The sequence below is a fragment of the Protopterus annectens genome, chromosome 2.part0 (genome assembly GCF_019279795.1).
Source record: "Protopterus annectens isolate FY-2018-M chromosome 2.part0, PAN1.0, whole genome shotgun sequence".
Taxonomy (NCBI): domain Eukaryota; kingdom Metazoa; phylum Chordata; order Ceratodontiformes; family Protopteridae; genus Protopterus; species Protopterus annectens.
Window position 1 is genome coordinate 387,331,921 of NC_056728.1, and position 24,310 is coordinate 387,356,230.

The following is a 24,310-nucleotide window of genomic DNA, read 5'->3' on the forward strand; positions in this document are numbered from 1 at the left end:
ACCAGTTTGCCTGTCATCATCGGCACCAGTAGCTTTGGGTCTCATCTGCCCCAGAGCACTTTTGGTTGGAGCTGATAATTCAGGTAGTTTTGACTCCTACTGTTCCCTTTTTATTTCACGTCCAGTGTGTTGATCCTGAAGAGTCTTGGAGCCGAAGTTTCAGCATCAAGGCTCAAGTGAGGGTTCGACTCTGAATCTGTCAGAGCCATCTCATCCCCTCGGTGCTTCGGTACTAGATAGTTTAACACTGAGATTAGCCTTGGGGTTGAGACCCATCAGATCCAATGTCTCCCTTATGTCAAAGGACAGGAAGGGACCAATGAGCCAGAGGATTGCTCGGCCTTTGAGGCTTTCCATCAGGTCATGCCAATTTTGAGGGGAAAAGTGCTCTCTACAGGATCAGTTGTCATCCAAACCCCAGTTTGGATCAGCTTCTATTTCTTATCTTTCTCTCAGACAGGGACAGTTGGACCTACAGGCTTTGCAGGCAACCTGCTATATTCGCTCCCAGTCTGAATCTGAACTCTCTGACACTCCCCCTCACAAGGTTCATTGAGAACAAATGTGCAAATGGAAGCACTTAGATTCCTCTCCTGAGTCTGTCACCAAAGACCTTCACTTGGAGGAGGGTGTAGGCTCCCCAAGATCTCCCTATTTAGATGTCACATTTGTTGAGATTCTGGAATTGATAAAACAGAGAGGGGGGTGGTCTACAGTTCGTCCTTCTCCTGATGAGTCAATGTTCCTGGAAGCCTTTCGGTCCAGCTCAGCTTACTGTTCCTCATTAATTTGATGGCATAACAGGCATGGAAGGACCCTGACCTGGTGGAGCCAATCCCCAAAAAGCCGGTTAAGATTCTGCCCTCCCTACAGACAAAAAACATTAGAACAAGAGTCCTTTGGTAGATGTGATGGTTGTAGCAGCAGCAACGAAACAGGAACTGTCCAAAGAGAGTTCCTCGGTCCATCCCCCTAATAGTGAGTCTAGGGCAATGGATCAATTTAGGAAATTAACTTATGCTTCAGTTACCTTTGCTCTCAGGGTGGTGAATTATATAGCTTATTTCACCAGATTTTGGAGTAATTTGATGAAGAAAATTTCCAAGTCTCTCAGGCGTGCTGCCAGTGGATGTCCAGAAGACCGTGGATTCACAGCTGTCCACCCTACAGTCTACATACATTGTAGCCTTGCATCTGCTCTTGGGACTCGGCTAGTGAAGCAGTTAGGGTAACAGGCACCGGCATCTCAATTTGCCAGCATTCTTGGATGTGCTTTTATGGAAAGGTTTAAGACATCCTTCATCAACACCCTTTGATGGGCTCACTCTATTCAGACCTAAAATCAAAGAGAGCAGGATGGTAAGACTCTCTCTGCAGTAGGCATCCACTTTTCCATGCCCCAGAGAGCCTACTTTAGGAATCAGTGAGCTGGAAAGAGGATTTAGTTCAGGAAATCATAGAGCCCTTATCAGGAGGCTCCTGGAGATAGACCTTTTTGTGGCAGAGGAGGGGGTAATAGACATCTCCTTTGAGGCAGGTGCAGACCGCATAGCCAGAGCATTTGCAGACCATTCTCTGAAAAACCTCTTCAGTTTCCCTGAAGGGTTTCCCAATTACTGCACTCTGGAGGCAGTCAGGGGAAGCTTACCTTTGCACTTACAAGCTGGGAAAAGCATAACCACAGATTCGTGGGTGCTATAATCTCCAGAGGTTATTTTATACCATTTCCCCTCCACTTTCAAATGGAAAAAAAATTCCTGATGTTCCACTCAGTCAGTGGGAACTTGCAGCAGCAACGGTGTCCAGTCTGTTAGAAAAAGAGTCATCCAGACAGTCTCCTTAGACAAAATGGAATCTGAAGTCTACTTGCAGTTCTTACCATAACAGTAGATGTTTGAACAGATCACAGTTGTAGTAGAAACACTTTCCCTCCACCCCCCCCCCTTATTTTATTACATTTTATGCCAAGGTGTGGATGATTTTCCTTTTCCCTTTTCCTGGCACTGACATAGCATACGGGGCTCTAGCTTTCCTTACTTTGAGGCAAGAAAGCTCTGAAGGTTTGGAGCTCTGTCCACTGACTTTGCATCATTCTCCTTGAATTGTCCACTGATTAATGTGTGTTGAAGGTGCCCTTAAGCTTTGTAAGCCATCCAGTTGAATCTTGGACATGATGTAAAAACAGTGATCTGTTCAAATATCTATTGTTATGGTAAGTTTATTTACACACTGTACTTTCCCTCCTGTTACTCTCTCTTAATGTAATTTTGTTTTTATGCTAAGACCTGTAGCTGTGGTATGCCTTATCTTTTTGTAGTTCAGCAGCCCCATTGAATCTGTGCTTGTTGATATTTATGTCCTAATTAGTCTCTGTTTAGTAATTTGCCATGCATCTGGGACTTGGCATTTAGTTGTATTACATTTTACTATTGCTTGACTTGTATTTTTCCTTAACTGCAGCTTGTCTGGCAGATGTGCATGGTGTGGTCCAGTATTTACTACCACTTCCAACAGTTACCACATGTCCTCTTACTAGCCCTGTTCTGTCTGTGTCAGAGGTGATTTTTCCTAGTTCTTGTTCTTCGGTCTGGGTTTGACACTTGTTTTTGCTTTTTAGTTGCAGAGTCAATGCTGAGTCTGTATGCTTTTATCTGTGATTGCTTTTCAGCCAGTGGTTTGATTCTGGTCCTCTCACCAGTTCTGTTTTAGTTGCGATGGCAGTTGGATCTTTTACATCTTGCATTGGTTCTGTCTTTTGTCATTATTGAGGTCTCACCTTTGATCCCTTCTTCAGGGTTGATGCATTCCTGTATTATGATCCCAACTACTAGATGATGCTTTTTTCTCATCTTTTCTTAGCGGGTCTGTTCAGAATTGACCCTTGCTTCATTAGGGTTGACTTCCATATGCTGCCTTTCTCCCCAATTTCATTCAACCTCTGATACTGCCTCAGTATCTAAAGGTTCTTTTAGGAGTCAGCGTTGACCTTAGCAAGATTGACTTCAATGCTTTCTACTTAATCTTCACCTTTCCTGACTCATACACTACAGTTTCGACCTCAACACCAGTGACCTCTGCTTCTCTCTCTCATCCCTGTGGTCTGTTCAGGACTGACGGTTCCTTCAAAGTGAGTCTTTGCCTCTGTGGGGTCGACCTTTGTCTCTGTCTTTGCAACCCTAACATTTTCTCCGGTTTGACAGATTTCCATGGTTGTGAGCATTAGTAGTTGCAGGGACAGTCTCTTGATTCCATCTGTGTTCTCTGGGATAACTTATAACCTCTGTCCCCCTGTTGACCTGGACGTTCTTTGAGGCTAACCAGGCTTTCCCATTCCTCCCATTTGTTGCTGCTTTTAACAAATTTCCTCTTCTTTAATCCATAATACAGTGTTCCTTGGCACAGTAGGCATTTTCTTGGTCACCTCATCTATTTTTATAGCATGCTACTCTCCCCTTGAAAGGTCTCAACTCAGTAATTTCTAGAGAAGTTAATAATTTTCCCCTTACGATCTGGCTCTTGTCCTTCCTGACTGACTCAAGGTTGTACCTGGCTGTAGTGCATATTCTCATTTGACTTGCACATTCACTGCCTCCTTGTGTACTCTTAATCATAAGTATTGTTCAGTCGTTTTAATGCAGTACCTTACTGTGGTGGATGTCTTTGTACATTATGCACCCTTGTAGTCGCTCTGGTTGATCCAGGTGACATTTCTTTCTCTGAAACCTCAGAACGTTTTGCCCTTTGGAAAATGTTTCCTTTCAACCCATGGTTTAGTGCCTCCCTTCTGACAGTTGTTAGTGGCAAAAGAGTATATACAAACAGTTTCCCAGTGCAACAGTCATGACAGTTAATTCCTAGTGTTGTCTGTCTCTTTTACAGTATCCTTGTCTGTAGGCTTCTTAATACTTCCTCTCAACTTTCATATTCCTTTTGAGAAGCTGAATCCTTGGTCTACTTCTTTTGTACCACTTAATAGTAAATATTAGGTAGCGTCAGTCCCTCACAGCATCAGACCTGTTGTTGAAGCTTGACAGCACTTCCTAGATTTAGGACAACACTATGAATAGGCTGAGTTTGTATGCCTTTACAGGTATGGGTTGCTTAACATCCTTCTGCACAACGTTTGACTGCTTTTACTTCCATACTGTGCTAAGTTGAATGTAAATGCAGTTGGATGCTGTGTAGGAGGACATTAAATGAAGCACAATGTAAAAGTATACAGTGTTCACTTAACATCCTAGTCGCTTAACATTCAGTTGGATAGAACCTATCCTAGACATTAAGTGACTTTTACCTGTGTTGCCATGTCTCAGTATATGCCTGTGAGTTCATGGATCTTGTGGCTGTAGTCACTAAATGGACATGTTTTGCACCCCAGTTTATTCCAATGCTGGGTTCTGACTTATAAAGATGTTCTGTCCAGGAGTCTTCCCTTTCTAGGGCTGTCCCCTCTGGAGTTCCTTCCATGAGCAGTTAGCCTTTGAGCTCGTCCTACAGGTGAAGGATATGAAACTACCAATGTATGATGTGAAATATTCTTACTTAGTACTGTGATAAGTCTGCATTAGCGGTTTCATATCCTTTACCATTTTCTCCCTCCTTCCCCCAAACTTTTCATTCAGAAGAGGCTGTTATTTTTCTTTCAATGTGCTTTCCCCTTTCTTCTTTATGTTACTTTGTCTTTGCGGGCTTCAGATATGTGTAGATGGGTCCTTGTGCTTTGTGGCTGAAGGGGAGGAGTTAGGATGAAGGATTTGAAACTGCCAATGCAGATCTGTTATAGTAACTACTTTTTTTTTATTTCCTTGTCATGCGTTACACCTGCAATTTTGAGCTATATGCGTGTAAAGTAAAGATCAAGTGTTTAAGAGGAGAATAGGGTCTGACAACAGTACATGATAGCTTATGTTTGCATTTATAAAAATGAATATGAGAATTAGATGAAGATTGCAGTACTGAAATGCTTATAAATATATTGACTGCTTTGCGACTTTTAAAATGTTGTTTGTGTTTCAATGTTGCAGTCATCACATTTGAGTTATATCCCTGCCAGGGTAGCCCTCAGCCGGACCGAATACCATAGGCTTAGTATTTCTACATCGGTTGCTGTCACTTCAAGACTGACGTTAGGCCGTCCGTAGTATTAAGTAAGGCAGCCAACGCCATTACATCAGCCTTTCTTGCTGCGGAGCCCAAAGCAGAAGCAGTTTGCAAGAGTGTCAGTCAGCCGCTACCTGAGTTTCGTCTTCCAAATTGAATCTGAAGTTTTCTAAAGCTAATTACCCCATTGGGGATCTTTTTTTTCTTGCACTAACCAATGTCAGAAAAAGTTAACAATTGTCTCGCCTGTGGAAAGCAAATACCACACTGAGACTTTCATTCTTACTGCGTCACTTGCTTAGGCCCAGACCATGACGTTCCCTGCTGTCGCTTTTGTGCTTTGTTTAATGCCAGAACTATACGTTGTCGGGCCCTTATTGTAGCTAGATATTTTCACTTACAGTCCTCGAATTCTGATATGGCTTCAATAAGCCATCCACCAGCAGATCTTCCAATAAAACGTAAGAATAAAGACAGAGACAGACCGCACAGGTCCAAACCTACTGATGACGCTTCCGTTAAGCTACTCGTCAGTTCTCCGGTCCTCAGGCGCTTTCGCAGCCCCTGATTCCCACTTCTGTGGATTCACAGGCCACTGCCGAGACCCTTTCAGAGTCCAGTATGCTGCAAAACTCTTCTTCGACTAAGGACCCTGCGGTTGTCTTTCCCTTGGATGGATCCAGAGCCTCTGAGCAGGTGTCTACCGTTCTATCCAAAACGACCGAGTTTCTAAGGCCCAGGTTACGAGCTACACTCAAGAAACCGACGACCCACTCCCAGGCACCTGCTTCCTTGCCCCAGTCTCAAATGCTTAAAGTGGTGGAAGACCTTATCATGCTTGTCAGGGGAAGCCAAGCTACCCCTTCCAAAAGAAAAAGAGATCTGTCCCCATTACTTTTGTCTGAATAGGAGTCTGATGACTCTGATACATCTGAATATGAAGACATGCAACCCCTTTTTGCTTATGAGGATTCTGATGCAGAGGATTCCATTCCCTCAGCCTCTCCACCCGAGGACTTTTCTTTTGGGGAAACCCTTCATACCTTAAGGGAGCATTTCCAATGAGAATGTCAGGACTACCCTCAGTCTAAAAAGAGACTCAGGAAATTCTTAGATCTTCCACAGCACAGACTCCTGGCCATTCCCACACCCCTGGCCTTTCCCCCAGTCCTGGATGTTCTGGATGATGTCTTCCTGGAATCCAGTTTGACTCCTGACACCCTACCTCCTGCACCCAGAGTCCCTGACTCTCACAAATTTCTTTTCAAAATTGCACTGCTGACCCTGAGGTAATTTCTCAAGGGCCTAAAGGTATTAAAGCATCCTCTGCTAAGAACCCCCCCCCCTCCAGATAGGGATTCCCAAGCACTAGACATATAGGGTAAAAAAGTATACACCTCTGCTACTCCTGCTATCATAGCACTAAACTGCCAGTTCCATATGGTAAAATTTCAGCAGCATACCATGGAACTCCTCAAACAAAACACGTCTTCCTTTCCTGCTTGTGCAGAATCTAAAGAGTTACAAGGGTTGATGCATTCTGCAAGTCAAGTAACTAAGCACACCTTACATTGTGGTTTTGATGCCTTAGAAGCTTCTTGCAGGGGCAGCAGTCACCGGTTCTGTCCTTAGAAGGCATGCATGGCTTAAGGAACAGCCCCTGCCAGACCATGTTAAATCTAAATTGTTGGATGCACCCTTGCACAAAGACAACTTATTTGGCACTAAGGCAGAGGAGGTCTTAAAAAAGATGGAAGAAAAAGCTAAGTCTATGCAGACAGTTAAGGATTTCTTACAGATCTAGCTACCCAGGTTCAGTAGGCATTGCCCCTCAAAGCACCGGTCTTTTCCTGCTCCCACCAAGTCAGTTCAGCCCAGACCCCTTGGAAGCAGACCCCCCCCCCCCGACAGCAGCAGCCACAGGGAATGCAGAGATTAAAAACAGTGGAATCCCTCCACTTCAAAAACAGAGAGTTCTAAGCCACCCCCTCATGGTAAGAACTCACAATGACCCCCCCCCCCAGTGCCCACCTTCACTTACCCCTAGAAGGAAGACTATCCTTTCATGCAAGCACCTGGGCCACCATTACCAGTGACTGCTGGGTCCTCAACATAGTGTCTAAAGGATACAAATTTTCTTTCCACACTCTTCCAACCCCAAAAGAGTTCCCAGAGCTACCTCCCAAACCAGTGGACAGAGGCCCAAAAGCATGTTCTTTCCCTGCTCCCTATGAGGGCAAAAGAGCACGTTCCTGCAGAACAGAAAGGCCAAGGTGTCTACTCCAGACTTTTTCTGGTACCCAGAAAAGAGGGCACCTGATGCCCCATCCACAATCTATCCATCCTAAACATCTTCCTGGTGATACCAAAATTCAAAATGGTCACCCTCCAGCAACTGCTACTCATGCTGTCCAAGGCTGCTTGGCTAGCCACCCTAGACCTAAAAGAGGCCTACCTCCGCATTCCTATCAAGGAATCATACAGGAAACATGTAAGTTTCAGGGCAGGATCTCTGCATTTTCAGTTCTCTGCACTTCCCTTTGGCTTATATACTGCTCCCAGAGTTTTCACAAAATGTCTGGCTCCAGCCATTGCCTTTTGCAGACAAAGGAATATTCAAATGTACCCATATTTAGACGACTGCCTAATTCAGACAGTCAGTCAGAAAAAGCTACTCAAGCACCTGGCTTTTGTAAAGTCCCTACTGACCTCCTTAGGGTACACTATCAACAAATAGAAATCCAAACTAGTACCCACCCAAAGGGTTATATTCCTGGGAGCAAGCCTGGACACAACATCCCAGATGGCATGCCTTACACCAGAAAAACAAACTTACCTAATGGCCTACTTCTCGCAACCAGACCCCAGTTATCTGCAAGGAAAATCCTGCAAGCTCTGGGGTTCATGGCATCTTGCATTCTACTCATTCCATGTGCCAGATTGGATATGAAGAGACTTCAGTGGTACCTAAAAAAGCATCTGGTTTCAATACTGTCAAGACATGGAAACTCTTATACCCATGATACCTTGCCCCAGGAAAGATTTTCTTTGGTTGGCAGCAGCATGCTCTCACAACAAGGGAATACCTTTCTCACCACCCCCACCCTCACCACAGATGCATCAGACTATGTATGGGGTGCACACCTGGACAGCAGGTGCGTACAGGCCCAATGGAGCCCACAGCAAATCCATCTGCACATCAACCAAAAGGACATGTTAGCTGTCCAGCACGCATTGACAGCTTTCAGACCCTTCTCTCCCCAAGCAGGGAAGGACTCACTCCTACCCTCTATGCAATGCAGGCTGGCCATGACCCTTTGACACACAGCCTCTGCCATGAAACTACACCTGTTAGCATAATTCCTGCCAGGTTCTCTAAACTCTGTGGTACATCACTTAAGCAGAAATCTTCTGGACCCACACGAGTGGCAGCTAGACAAAAGAACCTTCACACTAATAACTCAGAAATGGGGCACCCTGAAGGTCGACCTCTTTGCCTCCCACACCAACCATCAGCTCAGCAAGTTCTGCACCAGGGAGCATCACAACATGGCTTGGAAAGTGGATGCCCTGTCCTTCCCCTGGGTCAGTCTATCGGTCTATCCCTTTCCACCTGTACCTCTCATTGCCAGGGTACTGCTCAAAATAAGGGAGGAAAAACCAAGGACAATTCTTATTGCTCCAGACTGGCCTTGCCAGCACTGGTACCCACTGCTACGCAGCCTGTCCCCACTGCTACCATGGCATCTCACTCAAACCCATACCCTCCTGACCCAGAGGTAAGGAGAATTCATGCATTCCCAATTTGGCAGCTTGGCTTATTCTTTAACCACTGATCAATCTGCCAACCTCAGTAAACGGGTACTAGATGTTATACGTGAGGCCAGATGCCCTAGCACTAGAAAGTCTTATGCTGATAAAATGGATAAGGTTCTGCACCTGGATACGGCACAGCCCTCCCTCTCATCCTGGATTACCTAGCTCACGTGCTACACAGTGGTCTCTCTTTTTCCTGCATTAAAATCCATGCCTCTGCTATCTCTGCTCATTTCCCCACTGAGCAGCCCCTCTTCTCACACCCTCTGATCAGACAATTCCGAAGAGGGGCTAGCAACTTGAGGCCACCCAGAAGAGCACCTACCCCAGCTTGGGACCTTAACTTTGTGTTGGAAAAGCTCACCCTGCCCCCCTTCAAACCATCATCTTCAGCAGAGTTAAAATTTCTGTCCTTGAAGACAGCTTTTCATCTGGCCATCTCTTCAGCCGGAAGGGTCTCTGAGCTACAAGCACTCATGACTGTGGAGCCCTTCATCATCTTCCATGCTGAAAGGGTTTCCCTCAGGACTAACTCATCCTTTATGCCCAAAGTGATGTCCAGTTTGGCTCTCAATCAATTCATTCATTGCCCACCTTTTTCCCTAACCCACAGAACAAGGGGGGAAGGATCCTGCACTCTCTAAATGTGCACAGACAGCTCAGATTCTATCCAGACTTTCTGAATGGTTTAGTCCTGTCTAATCAATTGCTGGTTAGCTTTGCTGCAGGGGCAGAGGGCAAAGCCATCTCCAAACAAACAATTTCTAAATGGATAGCACACTGCATCAATTTCTGTTACAAGTAATACAGAAAGCCTCCCCCTAAGGGGGTCGGGACTCACTCCACCAGAGCAGCCTCCACCTCTCCAGCTTTCCTCAGAGGAGTCCCCACCAGATACATCCTGGAGGCTGCCACCTGGACATCTGTTCACACTTTCACCAGACATTACCACCTGCCACTTTCACCAGACAATACCACCTGCCTGTCTTCTCCAAATCCAGGGCAGGCTTTGCCACTGCAGTCTTGCAGGGCATCCTAGTTAGCCCCTAGTCTCCTTGACTGCCTCCACCCTTTTCCTCAGCTTTGGGAATCGACCCAAATGTGATGACTGCAACAGTGAAACACGAAGAACATATTACAGTTGTGTACACTTACCATAAATGTAGATGTTCAAGTGTATTCACTGTTGCAGTCCTGGTTTCCCTCACTCCACCCCCCCTCTTCTTTCTCTCTCTCTCCTTACAAGGGAATTTTTGATATTTACTTTCTACTGGTGGGGTTCTTCTACCAAAACCTTGCTCCCAATTGGGGGCTCCTGACAGGGCAAAAAAAACTGATGTAATGGCGTCGGCTGCCTTACTTTATACTAGTGATGACTAGACGTCTGTCCTGAAGCGACAGCAACTGGCGCAGAAATACTAAGGCTCTGGTATTCGGGCTGGCTGAAGGCTACCCTGGCAGGGATAACCCAAATGTGATGACATAGTGAATACACTTGAACATCTACATTTATGGTTAATGTACACAGCTGTACTTTATAGTAGATGAGGTTTCAGACTGAATGCTTAAGCGTTCAGAATCTCATGATTAACTTTAAAATGCAATGATATATAAAATGAACAAGTATGGTACATTCTATGTCCCAGTGTCCCAGTATCTGTTAGGACAGACTTGTCTTCTGTGGGAAAAGTATAGAGACGTTGCACTGTCCCATGAAAATTAGAAGCTCAAAGGACTTGAACTGCCTGGTTTGAACCACAATATTAGTAGCAACACCATGTACAAAAAAAAAAAAAAAAAAAAAACATGAGAAGGAAAAAATCTTACCTAAAGCATATGATTAAATTGCTTTCCCTAAGTGAAGCAATATAAAAGTTGTGTTTTGTTGACAAATCTTAATAGTAAAGTGTAGTTACCCAATTATAAAAACTGCATGACACTGCCAGACATTTTTGTAGTGATTGTCTTTGGAAATTTTAAGGGCCATTAATGGTGTGCAGTGATTTTTTTTTTTTTGCCTTCAAGAGGACAGAATAACGAAAGTTGGACAGAAAACTGCAAAGTACATAATTAATGAAATAAAATAGTCTTTGTGTATGGTAGTAGTGTAGAAAATATTCATTATGTGCTATATGACTGAAGTACTTCTTGGAAAAGAAAATGTACTGTTCATTTTAAAAATACTAGATGTATGATCTGCAATTTCTTTTTAGGTTACTTATCTCCTCACCCATCACCAATGGGAGGTCCTGAACTTGTTCCCAGCCCAATGTCAGGAGGTGGTCCCACTCCACCTCAGATGCCACCAAGCCAGCCTCCTGGACCTATGATGACTGGAGACCCACAGAGTATGAGTCAGCAGAGCAGATGTCCTTCTTCTTTCAGTCCAGTTCAGCTACATCAGCTTCGGGCACAAATCTTAGCCTACAAAATGTTAGCCAGAGGTCAACCTTTACCTGATAGTGTACAACTTGCAGTTCAGGGTAAAAGAACTTTGCCTGGAATGCAGCAACCACAACAGCCACCACAGCCACAACAACAGAGTACACCTTCACCGTACAGTAGACCACCAGGTGGGTGAATTTTCAAAAATGCCACAATTTAAGCAAAATAAAATCATTGGGTAAGATTATTTGTAGCTAAAACTAGAAGACTAATCCTTAAACTTGTCATAATATTTGAATATTTGGCTTCTTATCACTGTTTTCCCATCTTATTGGTGTCTGCATTAAACCATGTAGCTGCTGCTCATCTGAACCTTTAGATTTGTAAAAGAGCCACAGTAATGCATAATTGCTCAGTAACTTAAAATGTTTTTGTTTGTGTTTAGAACAGGCTGAAGCATTTAACTGCAGTTCACTGGCAGCCAGTGTGCATATTAATTTTCTTTATATTTTAGAAATGAATGGAATTGTGGAAACTATGTGCAGAATAATGTTCAGGAGGAGGAGTGAGGTTTAAAGAAAGGCAGGAGTTTGAGTGATATATGTAGTGTTCTACTGAAAGGTAGTTGGTATAAAGGAAGAAAATATGTAATATATATTTATTTAAATGGAAACAATGTTTATTTTTCTATTAATGCATGTATGCCTGTGTCTTAAGTGATATTTTATTAAAGGTGTTTAAAAAATCTTCATATTTTGTTAAGGTGTTTGTTTTGGTTGATAAATTATATTTTATCCTTGTTTTATATATCATTTAATTAACACTGTTAACTGTTACAGTATTTCATATAAGTTTCAGTACTTTGGTTATAATCCATGGTGGTGCTGCGGTAGCGTTGTTGCCTCACAGTAAGGCACTGTCTGGTTCGATTCTCAGCTAGAGCGTCTTCTGTGTGGAGACATGCGTGAATGGGTGTACCTTAGTTGAAGGTTGTGCGTCAGGCCTGACAAGCCGGTGTGTAAAAATCAACTGTCAATCATTAGCGGACCGGAGTTCCGCTGTGGCGACCCCTAACTGGGAAAAGCCGAAAGACGTAAACAAACTTTGGTTATAATCCCCATCTGAATTTATCATTTTTCCCCAAGGACATGCAGCAGGGATTAAAGGAAGCAAGAAATATGTCTACTAGAAAATCATATTTGACTAAATTGAAGAAATATTCTAGTTGCTGCTTCAAAAAAGAAGCAGGACCCATCCAAGGCTGAAACAACCTTTTGTTCTGCAATATTTGTTTGAATTGCTTAAATCAGGTTTTTCTTAATCTTGTATAACATTTTTTTCTTTTGTCCATTTCTGTTTGTCTAACTTTAGATCCCCCTTTCTTGGTTTCTCCAAGTAAAACATTTTTGAAAGGGGTATTTAAAAACAGGTGGCACCTCCATGGGACCTCAAGTTTGTCTTACAGAACTAGCTTTTCCACCTTTTGAACCAGCTGTTCAGACTGACATAATGTTCTCTACTTGGAAAACTGACTTTGGGTAGAAGAGTATCGGAATTGTATGCTCTTATGGTCGGTAATCCCTTTCTCATATTTCATACATTGACTAAAAACTACCCCGTCATTCATGACAAAAATGGTTTCTGAAGTTACTTTAAATCTGTCTGTTCACATCGCAGTCAAACCAAAGAACAGGGCAGAAGAGAATTCCGTATACTGTAGATGTCCACAAACATTGCAGATACTACACTGACCAAAAAAAAAAAAAAAAAAAAAAAAAAACACTTTTTAAAGTTTCTGACCAGCTCTCTATTTCTTTTGATGGGAAAAAGAAAAGTCTACTGGTGTCAAAAGACAGTTTTGAAGTAGTTTTCCCATTCAGTTCATTTTTGATACTCTCATCATGGTAAGACTATCCCTCAAAAGGTTGAAACTAACTTTACCAGAGCTCTGGCTACTTCTGGGGCATTTTGGAAGTGGCTAAACCCTTGAACTCTTCTAGAGGCAGCTAGTTAGTCATCTGTACATGCCTTCACTAAACATTATATGATTGACCTTTTCTCCAGAGCAAGGGCAGGATTAGCCAGATCTGTCCTCTAAAGACTCCAGGATTCTGAGCCGCCTTCTTCCTCCCTGGTGATACAAACTTTGACAATCATCACATGTAGCTGTATGCTGCTGTAACAGTGAAGTGTCTAATTATGAATATTGTACAGTTATTTAAATAAGGTTATATAAAAGCAGCCCTCCCCCCTTTCCAGAGTTAGGAAAGAACTGAATGTTGGTGCTCTGTACATCTGCATTTATGCCAGCATGCCTGTGAGCCTCCTCTGATGTCTGATGTACATGGAAGGCACCCCAAAGCTTTTGTATATTGGCCAGGCATCTGATCCTAGGCAAGATGCATCTCATATAGCTAAAGATACTGCGACATTTATCTATTCAAACATCCACTGTTATGGTTAGTTTATGTATGCAACTGTGCTTCTGTTTTTAACAATTTTAATTCACTCCAGCATTACATAACTTACTGTTTCTTGCCTTCCCATAAACTTCACTCCTCCTCCTCCTCCTCCTCCTCCTGAATATTATGCTGCATGTTTTGTTCCCACAAATTTAGTTTATTTCTGTGAAATATGTTAATTTTCTTTTCTGAAGGCCCTACTTTCCAGTCCTTTTTTTCATTTTTTTTTACAGTATCCCGAACATTTGTTTATGTTGGAGAATAAATTTTGGGTTCCATTTTCAAGAAACTGCTTTTCTAACAGCAGATAACATTAAACATAGTAAGGCCTTGCTATGTCTAAGCAATTTCGATTCTCTATCCCATCTCAAAAGAATAGTTTCCTTAGTTAAAACCATTTGTTCCTCCGAGTACTCTAGACGGAATTTTTAAAATCTGCCAACTCATTACATTCTCATAAAACTTGTTCCCCGTTACCTCTTCCTTCCCCATCACATCTCCAGCATTTGCTGTCCACCAAATGAAAAGTCCTTTAAAGTCTCCTTGGGTATAAAAATACCTATGCAGTCACTTCCATGTAAAAGTCCTAAACATTCTGGACTGTTTTGCATACTTAAGAGTCTTACAAATGTCTTTCCATTGTTGTTTTGTAAATTACCTTTCCATTGTATTTCTCAGTCTTTTCTAACCTCCTCTGATACTTAAAGTTATCACGGAAAGTTTTATACTGTCAACTAATTATTCTTTTTTTATCAGCAGCTTTTTTTTTTTTTTTTTACACCAGAGCTGGTATTTTAGTCATCACCCTCTCTCCTTTCCCTTTCTTTTTGCCTTTACTCTTACAAATCTCTGATGGGGAAGGCAGTCTACAATGTTCAGCCAAATTTCTGTTTCTGAGAGGAGAGCTCTGATTTTAGCTCTTCAGGCTTAGCATTCTCTCTGGGTTCCAGGTCCTCTCAGGATTTTTACAGACAACACCACTGCCATGCAGTACATGAATAGAGGAGCACTAAGTCTTATCCTGCTTGCAGACTGGCCTTCGTAGCTGGCATTTTGCTGTCAGACATCATTCAACTCTTCAGGCATTTTATGTTCCCAAAGGGCACAGGCTGCCAATCTGAGCGAGTCCAGCACAGATCCTCCCTAGTGGATGCTTCACAAGGAGGCTTTCCTGGACATTGTCAGTCAGTGAGGTATTCCTCAAGTAGACTTTTTTTCCTCCACTCTGAACAGACAACTTTCCAAATTCTGTTCCAGGGTTCCAAATGATCTGACTTCAAGACTGGATGCCATGTCCCTTTCTTGAAAGGGATGTTCTTGTTTGCTTAGCTTCCTCTTCCTCTTTTGCTAAGGGTCCTACACAGGCTCACGTGGGACAGGCCCAGATTTTATTGGTGATTCCATTTTGGCCTAGATAGCATTGGTTTTCCCTTCTGTTTCACCTGGCTAGGGGCAGTCATCACTAATTACTTCACTGGATGGATCTTCCCAAACTCTCATTGTCTTTATCCCACAGTTGACTCTCTGGGTGATAGGATTTTGATCCCTTTTGACATCAGTTTTCTGAGTATTTGCTTTAGGTTTTGCAAGAGGCCAGAAAACCCACTACTAGAAAATCTTATGCTGCTAAATGGAAGAGATTTTCTGTTTGGTGTCACAGACATAAACAGGATCCCCTGTAAATGGATATTCCAAGTGTTCTTTCTTATTTGTGTACGTTTCTCAATTCTGATCTATTATGTATTCATCTGTTAAAGTGCATTTGTCTGCCATTTCTGCTTGTCTTCCTTTGGATCTATCCCTTTCCTCTAGATTTCAGGTTAAACAGTTTCTGAAAGGTGTCCTTGACATTAGGCCTCTAAGAAAACCAATTTCTCCTTCTTGCGACCTTAATTTTGTCCATGAAAAGTTAACTCAACCATCTTTTGAACCAGCAGCTTCTTCTGCTTTGCAGTTGTGTACCTGGAAGTCTGTTAGTGGCATTGACGTCTGCCAAGAGCATCTCTGAGCTCTAGACTCTTATGGCAGTCCCTCCTTTTCTAGTTTTTCACAGAGGTACAGTGTCTCTTAGGACCAATCATTGTATGCCTAAAGTGGAATTGGACCATTCATCTTCCTCCATTTTCCTGTCTTCTCAAAATAGCAGTGAGAGGGTTCTGCATTCTTTGGATTTGAATAGATAGCTCAGATACTATTTAGATAAGAGTAAGGCTATTCAAAAATCTGAGCAACTGTTTTTCCTTTTCATGCCAACAAACTGGACCAGCTGTTTCTAAACAATTTCTAAAGCCATTTCGTTTTGTTACTCTTTTCATGGCAGCGGCTTTCTTTTTTCTTTTTCTCTGTTTGTGCTCATTTTCTTCCTCCAGAGCTTTTTTCAAGGGTCTTGATGCTCAGTCCATTCTGGAAGCTGCTACTCTTTTTTGTGTGTGTGCATATTTTTACTTACCATTACAATTTGGATGTTGTTTCTAGGGCTAGGGCAGGTTTTGCTAGGTCCATCCACCATGTGTTTTTGGAGAGTTATGTTGTTTTCTCCTCCTTCCACCTTCTTCACTAGCTGCAGTACTCTCCCTTTTGTAAGGAATACTGCAACAGTGATAAGTAAGGACATAGTACGGTTGTATAAGAACTTACCATAAGAGTAGATGTCCTACTTTTCACCATTGCAGTGTTCTGTCCTTCCCCCTGTTTAGTTTCTTCTTTGCACTCTAACCAAGAGGCTTTTCTTTTGCCCCTTTCTGGATGTCCATGTTCTACTATTTTTCCCCTCTTGGTTTGCTCTGGTTTCTCCTGGGGCAGTTCAGTTCTGAGGATATGGCTCTCATGCATCACTTATGTACCTTATTCCTCAGATGTAGGACACATGAACGACATGCGGTGCTTGGAAGGGCCTAAGGTTTTGGTATGCTGATCAGATATATGGCTATCCTCAGCAGGATACCCCTTTTTATAAGTAATACTGCAACAGTGAAAAGAAGGACATCAACTGTTATGGGTAAGTTCTTACACAACTGCACTTTCTTTTTTACAGTGTGCTAAGGGGATGGAATTGTACTTCTCCTGTCTTTGCAGGGTAATTATTGCACTTGCTGTGATTAAGGAGATCCTCTTTAGGCAGTCTTCTAAAAAACTCTGTCTTTATGTAGAAGGTGCTCTGGTGATGAATTTTCAGTAGTCTGTTTTTTTTTTTAATAAACCACTGTTTTCTTCTGAATCCATACCATTACTGGAGTTGTTAGAGAACTGTTAGCAAAAGTGGGGCTGGACGCACCACTCTCTTTTGTTCTTTCCCACAGGTAGTAAATTGGAGTAATATTTCTGCAGTTTGACTTTTTGGCACTTTTGCTTCAGTATTTGGCATCTTGAGCTTATTTTTTAACATTTTCTGTTTTAGAAAATTGATTGTACTTATGTTTTATTCTGAGTTTGTGGAGCTTAAATTCTTTATTTTAGAATGCCTCTTCCACAAACATTATGGGGGAAATGTCAGACTGGAATAAGCAAAACTGATTCAACTTTTTTTGCTTAAGATACCGTTATTATCCTGAAGAATGCCAGCATTGTAAATTGTTAATCTCACCCAGCCCTTATAGGAAGAGGGAGGTCCATGAGAAGCACTGTCTGTTGACAGAGTTCCGTGAATTCTATCTTGATATAGTCATCTTGTTCATCTAACTGGAAGCTGCCATAGAATTATTATTGGAGAACTGCCACTGGCAAAGGTTGAGGAGGATTCTCTACCTGAAGGACTGAAGAATATTTGAGGATTTCTTTCTGATTTTTGGCAGCATCCTGTAGGTGGTGTGTCACAGAAAGAAGCATTGTGAGCACTCTGTTTTGGTGATTTCATTGCGGAAAGGAATTACCAGGGTGTTGACAGCTACACCACTGGTGGATGATGAACTTTCCATGTGAAGATGGGAAACTGTCACCCAGGTACGCCAGAGCAGGAGATACACAACATCTTACACTACTTTCATACTACTATGAGGCTGCAGCTGTCTTATAGAAATTGACTGCAGGAGTTGGTGCTTGTGCCTGTTCAGGAGCCAGTCTGAGACATCAGAGAAGTTTCTTCTGGTAAGTTTCACAGGATGTCCTCAAGAGGCCTACAGGATGAGTCTAGTAAAAATTGTGTTTCTCCTTTATTAGTTCCCTCCTATGATGTCCTGCATTGTGCACATGGCGTTTTTTGAGTTAGAAAACGCTGTAGCTGCATTTAATTTTGCAGCCAGGCTCGTTCTCTTCTACTACAAAAGATGACACCTTGGGGACTTCTCTGGAATGTTTTGCAAAGCATCTTTTCAGTAGTCAATGATTAAGACAGGCTCTGGACTCCAGCGTGTACCTTACTTTAAACTTGAGTGTGCCCCACTCTGAGCAAGTTTCCTTTCACTATTAAATATCACTGTAGGCAGGGAATGTCCTCCTTACCAGATGATCTGATCTCTCTCTCACTGTTTCTCACTCTGTCTCTGAGGCTTCTTTTGGGTGCTCACCATGAAATCTACATGGAGACAGACACTGCTTATAGGTTGGCTGTGAAGTGATTTTCACCTGTCAAGTGCTCTTTCTTCAGCTGGCATCCTGATACCAAGTTTATATCAGCAGTGGTGCACAAGAGACAACAGACCCCACTTAATTGACCTAGCCCTAGTCTGGAATTCAGAGGCGCTTGATTTTTAGGGCAAGAAGTTGTACTGTTGACTTCTGCAACATGAACTATAAAGCATATCTCACGTGGTACTCAGAGACTTCAGATATCTCTTTTTGGTACTGATACTAAGGTCCCGTTACTTCTGAACCAAGAGGAATTTGCTGAGGGAAGTTGGCAATCCCTGAGATTAATATTTGATATTACCAAATCTGAGACTAGGACATCTGCATTGAAATGATACATATAACTCTCTCCAGGTTGCCAGTAGATATTTACATCAGGTAAAGGGTGCATCCTTTGATTGGATCAGTAATTTGTTTGGCAAGCAAGTTAAAGATATCTTGAAATCTCTGGAAGAAGAGGGATCAGGAGATCACTGTCTGAGCTATTTGAAAATAAGAACACATTGCCACAGCAACCGAAGAACCCAACAGTAAATACTAAAAACGTTGATGTAGCACTTGGCCCAGTCATGTGTATTCTGGTGCCCTTGTTATTTATTTACACTAAGCCAGAGATCACTACCTTGGAGCAAAGGGAGTTTTCTGAGAATGCAGTCTTGGAATTAGTGCATGAAACACTCAGTGTGGAACAACATAGTCTGACTGTACTGTTTGCACTTTTGAATGTTGAAGTTTGGTGCTTTAGTCGTCTGTCTCCCGCTCCAAATGCAGTAGAAACAGCAGGGCCATCACAGCAGTATAAAGGTATACAGACAAACCACAAGATGGGTAGGGAGCTGGAGTTTTCTGTCAGTCAATGTCTCTTATCTGCAGAGGTGGTAGGGAAGATTAGGCCTCCATATGTATGCAGAAGTCTGTTGTCAAATGTGTCAGTTTTTCAGTTTCTGGAACAGCAACTCAGGTCCCTTCCAGGCTGTACTTTCCCCACCAAAGCAAACAGTCTTGTCCAGACTTTGTCTTGACAGAAGATTCTGTCCTTGATCTCAGGAAAAGAAGATGCCATAGAACTTAGTACCCCTCATTCGTAAGTGAGGGTTTTATTCCAGGTTTTTCTTGAATCCAAAGAGATCAGGAGAGTTCTTGTGTGTAATAGATGTGAGGGCACTGAATGAGTTAATTCAGCACAACAAAAATTGAAGCTACTTAACATCCCTGTTGTCTTACTGTTTCTGAACACAGGGAACTGGTTGTGTTTAACTTGCATGTAGAAGGCTTATCTTCACATTCCCATTCATCTGCCTCACAGAAGGTTTTCTCAGGTTTTACTTCAGTGTTCATAACTTGTAGCTTCAGTCTTGTTGAGTACACTTCTGTACCTTATATATCTTCACAAAGTGCCTCAGCTGTCTTAGCTTAACTTTAAGGACAAGGAATTTACATTTTGTTGTACCTGGATGATTGAATATTGCAAGTCCTAACAGCAGCATAGTTAAACACTGTGAAAGACAGAATGTTTTCAGTTTTTCAGGTTTTGGGAGAAATAATGAAGTACACAAAGTTATATTTGTTCTTGCCCAGATTATCACTGCCCTGTGTATGTTTATAGACATACTCAAAGGAGGATATTTTTGACTTTGGAAGAGAGATGGTTTCTGATGGATTGTTGTAGTGCAGCTACATGACAGAAAAGCATTCAAGCCAGACATTTTTGTAAATTCTGGGCATGGTATGGTGATGTCCATTTCTGTAGTCCTATTTGCAAGACTTCAAGTGCAAGTGTTGCAATTAAATCTTTCCAAACACTTTTGGAAGCACAGGGGCAATTGGGAAACTAAGGTCCCTTATTTTTTTCTGTGACCCTGATTTCCAGTGGTAGCCTTGTCTGCCAAACTATTCCAAGACCTTACCCTTCTTTTCCCCACAGTCTTCAAGGATCTTCAGTAGTAGATTTATGTGCCAAACATTTTGAAGTTTTGGGGCAAGACCAAGACTTGCAGCCTTTCATTATAGCAGTCATCTGTCTGGCAGCTGATGCAGAGAACTAAGGCCCTGAACCTTTAATGAGCAATTTCCTGTAACACAGGGTATAGTGTTTGATTCCTTTCACCTCCATTTGCCTACTCTGTGACTTTGAGTAAGTCAGTTAACCAGACAGTGCTCCCAGATTGCCCCTGAAACAGTACACTTGTGTTCAGTGGCTTTGCTTGGTCAACAGATGTATAAATAAAAAACTACTGATGCACGGAGTCGGAATCGAATTTTGGTGAACTTGACCTCACTGGGGTTTTGAGTAAGCAGCAAAAGGAGTAGCACGTCAACCTTCTGAATTTAATTGAAGCTCACAAAACATTACAGCCACTTGTGTGTCATGTAAGCTTCAGTGCTGTATCACATTAAAAAACAAGGAGAAGTGAAATCACAGGCATTGCTAATAGACACTTAGTCCCTTGACTGGCCATTAGACAAGAGCCTCTTCCTGTCAGCACATTAGAGTGGCAGGTATTGCCAGAATGTTGACAAGGGCACTTCTGAAGACTGGGACACTCAAGAGTTTAGCTATGACTAAATTCAAAACTTCATTATTTATACTGCCGGAAATCAGAATCTGATATTGTATGCTATTTGTCGCTCCCTTTCCTCCTTTTCTCCTAAATCAGAAGATGCACCTGAAGATGCAGGACAGGGAGCTATGGATTATTGTTTCAGCTCCGTTCTAGTAGTATTAGATGATGTCCTTCCAGAAGCTATGGATTATTGTTTCAGCTCCATTTTAGCAGTATCAGATGATTTCCTTCCATATCACTGTTGCAGTATTCCTTATTAAAGGGATCTCCTGCAAGGGTAGCCCAACTTCTGGACAGTATACCAAAGCCTAAGGTTCTGTAAAGACATTGCATGTCACATGTATGCTCCCTGCTCAAGGTGCTGTATGGCTGTACATACTTCAAAACTTCTTTGCTGCCAGTCTGAATGCCATCTCAGATCATCGGTCCAAATGCTCCTTTGTCTCTACTGGTTACCAAGCCATTTTCAGATGAGTTCCCCGTTGGGGGTTTTCTTCTTATCTTATTGTTTTCCTTTAGTTGTGAGGTTACATGTCATCTGGAAAGGGAAATGTCAGTGTGGGAGACAGATTCCTCATAAGGACCGTCATAAGCAGTGTTTGCTTTGCTTGGGTGGTTCTCATGACCATACATCGTGCCTGATTTGTCAAGTGTTTGTCCATGAGACTCTTCGTAGTTGTCTCTCCTCCTTGTCTGTCTACCCAGAGAACTAACTTAAGTTGTTGGCACAGGATGTGATGTGGAACCCTCCCGGCTCGGGTGGTCAGCCATCTGCCATGAAGAAGACCAAAAAAAGGTGGGATGATTTAGCTGTTGTACCACCTCCCTGAGACATTTCTCTCAAGGCTGGTGAAACCCCAGAGGATTGTCCGGTTATTCCATCTGATTCCTCTGCTGTGACTGTTTTGGAGGCAGGTATAGGTCTGGCTTCTTGAATGTCCTTGCAGGCTCTGCAGACATCCATTACGGATGTTGAGGAGTTACCATGGCTATTCATATCTGAGGGACTGAGGGATGTTCTGCAGATTCTTGTTAGGGAGGAGATTCCCAGTACATTGACTTCAGTGTCAGCAAGGATCCGAACCTCCTGAGATCTTTAGTGCTGACATCTCTTTGAAAAAAGAAACAGAAAACAAAACACATTTCCCCTGTTCCTAAGGATCCTCAACATGAATGGCAGGCTTTTACACAGGGGTTGTTTAATGCTTTTATGGCCTTGAAGCCCCCCCCCCCCGGGAATTTCTGTTCCTGCCCCCCTGGTCATGTACCCCTCTGTAGTTCTTTGGGAGCGGGATTCTTCTGATGAGGAATTGAACACTGTAGAAGAGTCTTTGGCGTACACCTCTCAGATTCCTTCTCCTTTAGATTATGATTCTGAGGAGGACGACTCCATTAGTCCGGATTCTCTCTTTGAAGAACTTTCCTTTATATTACCTCTCAGATGATGGAATTTTTTAAATGGGAATGTACCTAGGTTTCTGACTTCCTGAAGAGGTATTTTGAGCTTCTCTAAATGGAGTCTCCTAAGCTCTTTGCTTTCCCCCCATCCTTGCTACCTTGTCAAACACTTTTCAACAGATTCTCAGGCTCCTGATTCTCAGCCCCCAGGTCCTAAAAAACGTGATAGGTATTTTCAAGTTGCTTGATTATTAATGTCCATCTGCTGACTCCTAAAAATTGTTGCCTTCTACTATATTACTTCCTTCTGATAAGGACAGTAGGGCCATGGATAGGTTGGTAAAAAGGTGCACACTGCTGCTACCCTTGCCTTTCAGGCTATTAACTATCAGACTCATATGATCAGGTGTATTTTAGCTCTTCTTTCTTAGGCTTATCAAGTTATTTCTGACCTTCCTGATTCTGAGGGAAGGTTTCATGCCCTCTATTTATTGGGCTTCTCTTCTCAAGTGGCCCATCATTCTATTAAATGCAGTTATGATGCAGTTGATACTTCTTCTACAGCTGCTGCCTTTAGTTCTGTGTTAAGCGATTATTCTTGGCTTTGCCTCCAACCTTTGCCTGATGATATTAAGGCTATATTGATGGATGCTGCTGTTGACAATAAAAATCTCTTTGGTTCTGCAGCTGCTGATCTTTTTAAGTCCCTACAGGAGAAGGGTAATGCCTTGCAGGAATTGAAACATTTTTGTTTCCCCGGTTCCAATATTTCAGAGGAATTATCCTTCCAAGCCTGCGTTTGTACGAATGTAGTCTCACCCTCCTCCCAAAGTTGAAAAGGGTTCTAGAAGGGCTCTTTCTACTAAGTGGACTCAGACTCGTACTACAAAGAAGCCTCCTTTTCCAGACAAGCCAGGTTCTATCAGACTACTTTCTTCCCTCCGCCCCAAGTCAGGTTCTTTTATCTCTTCATCTTTCTCTATCTCTACACAGTTGGTTAACATTCCCTAAAGATTCTAAAGTTCTGTCCATCATTCGACAAGGGTATTTCATGGTGTGGAAATCCCCTCCTCCTTTTTTGGGCATTCCTCAACCTCCTCAGGAACAGGTGCGTTTTTTTTTCTGGATGTACTTCAGAGCATTTTGTCTCAAGGCACCATCCTATCAGTTTCTGCTCCTCAAAGGGGGAAGGGATTTTATTCCAGAATGTTTTTGGTTCCCAGGAAAGAAGGCACCTGGAGGGTCATTCTGGATGTTTCTCAGCTCAACACCTTTCTGAAGGTTCCTTCCTTTCAAATGCATTCTATTCAGACCCTGTTTCCTGTTCTTCTACCTCAGGATTTCCTATTGCTCTGGATGTCATTCCATATCATTGCTGCAGTATTCTTTACATAAGGACTGTCCCTTCCTAGACAGCACAGTATAGATAAGCTTGAAAAGGATCTTGTTTGCTCAGTACGTCACATTTATGCTCCCCGCAGAGAATGTTGGGAATAAAAGGGACATACGGATGCAACTACCCACAACTTTTTTTGCCGCCAATTCGAATGCTATTGTTGCCAGTTGGTTTGAACATTTTGTTGCTGTACTGAATATTTAGCCAGGTAAGTGCCCCACTGAGGATATTTTTAATTTTTTTTTTCAATTTACTTTCTTGGTCTTATGTTTTGTCATCCAAGAGGGGAAAATGTTAGTGTGGGAGGCAGATTCTCCAGAAGGATTGTCACAAACACTATTTTTTTTTTGTTTGGGGGCTTCCCACGATCATACCTCTTGCAGTATTTGTAAAAGGCATTTGTGCCTAAGACACTCAGAAGCCATGCGTCTTCCCTGACCATTTATCTTGAAAACCAACAGCTTAGACAGTTAGCCCAGGGTACGATGGCAGAATCCTTTAACCCTCAGATGCTTCCACTAGGTAAGAACAATGCCAAGAAGTCTTGGCCAAATTCTTTAGCTGTCCATCCACCACCGGACGTCCCTCTAGAAGCAGGTAATAGCTCTGTAGTTTGTTTCATGTTT

The 24,310-nt window shown here is 42.5% G+C and overlaps 1 protein-coding gene across 2 annotated transcripts in view; it reads left to right on the top strand.

Annotated features, from left to right (window-relative positions):
- The window catches only part of LOC122793098 (probable global transcription activator SNF2L2), a 2,696,898-nt gene that overhangs the window by 325,863 nt on the left and 2,346,725 nt on the right, over window positions 1-24,310 (top strand). For both annotated transcript variants that reach the window (XM_044060828.1, XM_044060829.1), the window contains exon 4: window positions 11,130-11,489. In XM_044060828.1, the coding sequence (XP_043916763.1) occupies window positions 11,130-11,489 (360 nt within the window). The remainder of the gene's footprint in view (window positions 1-11,129; window positions 11,490-24,310) is intronic.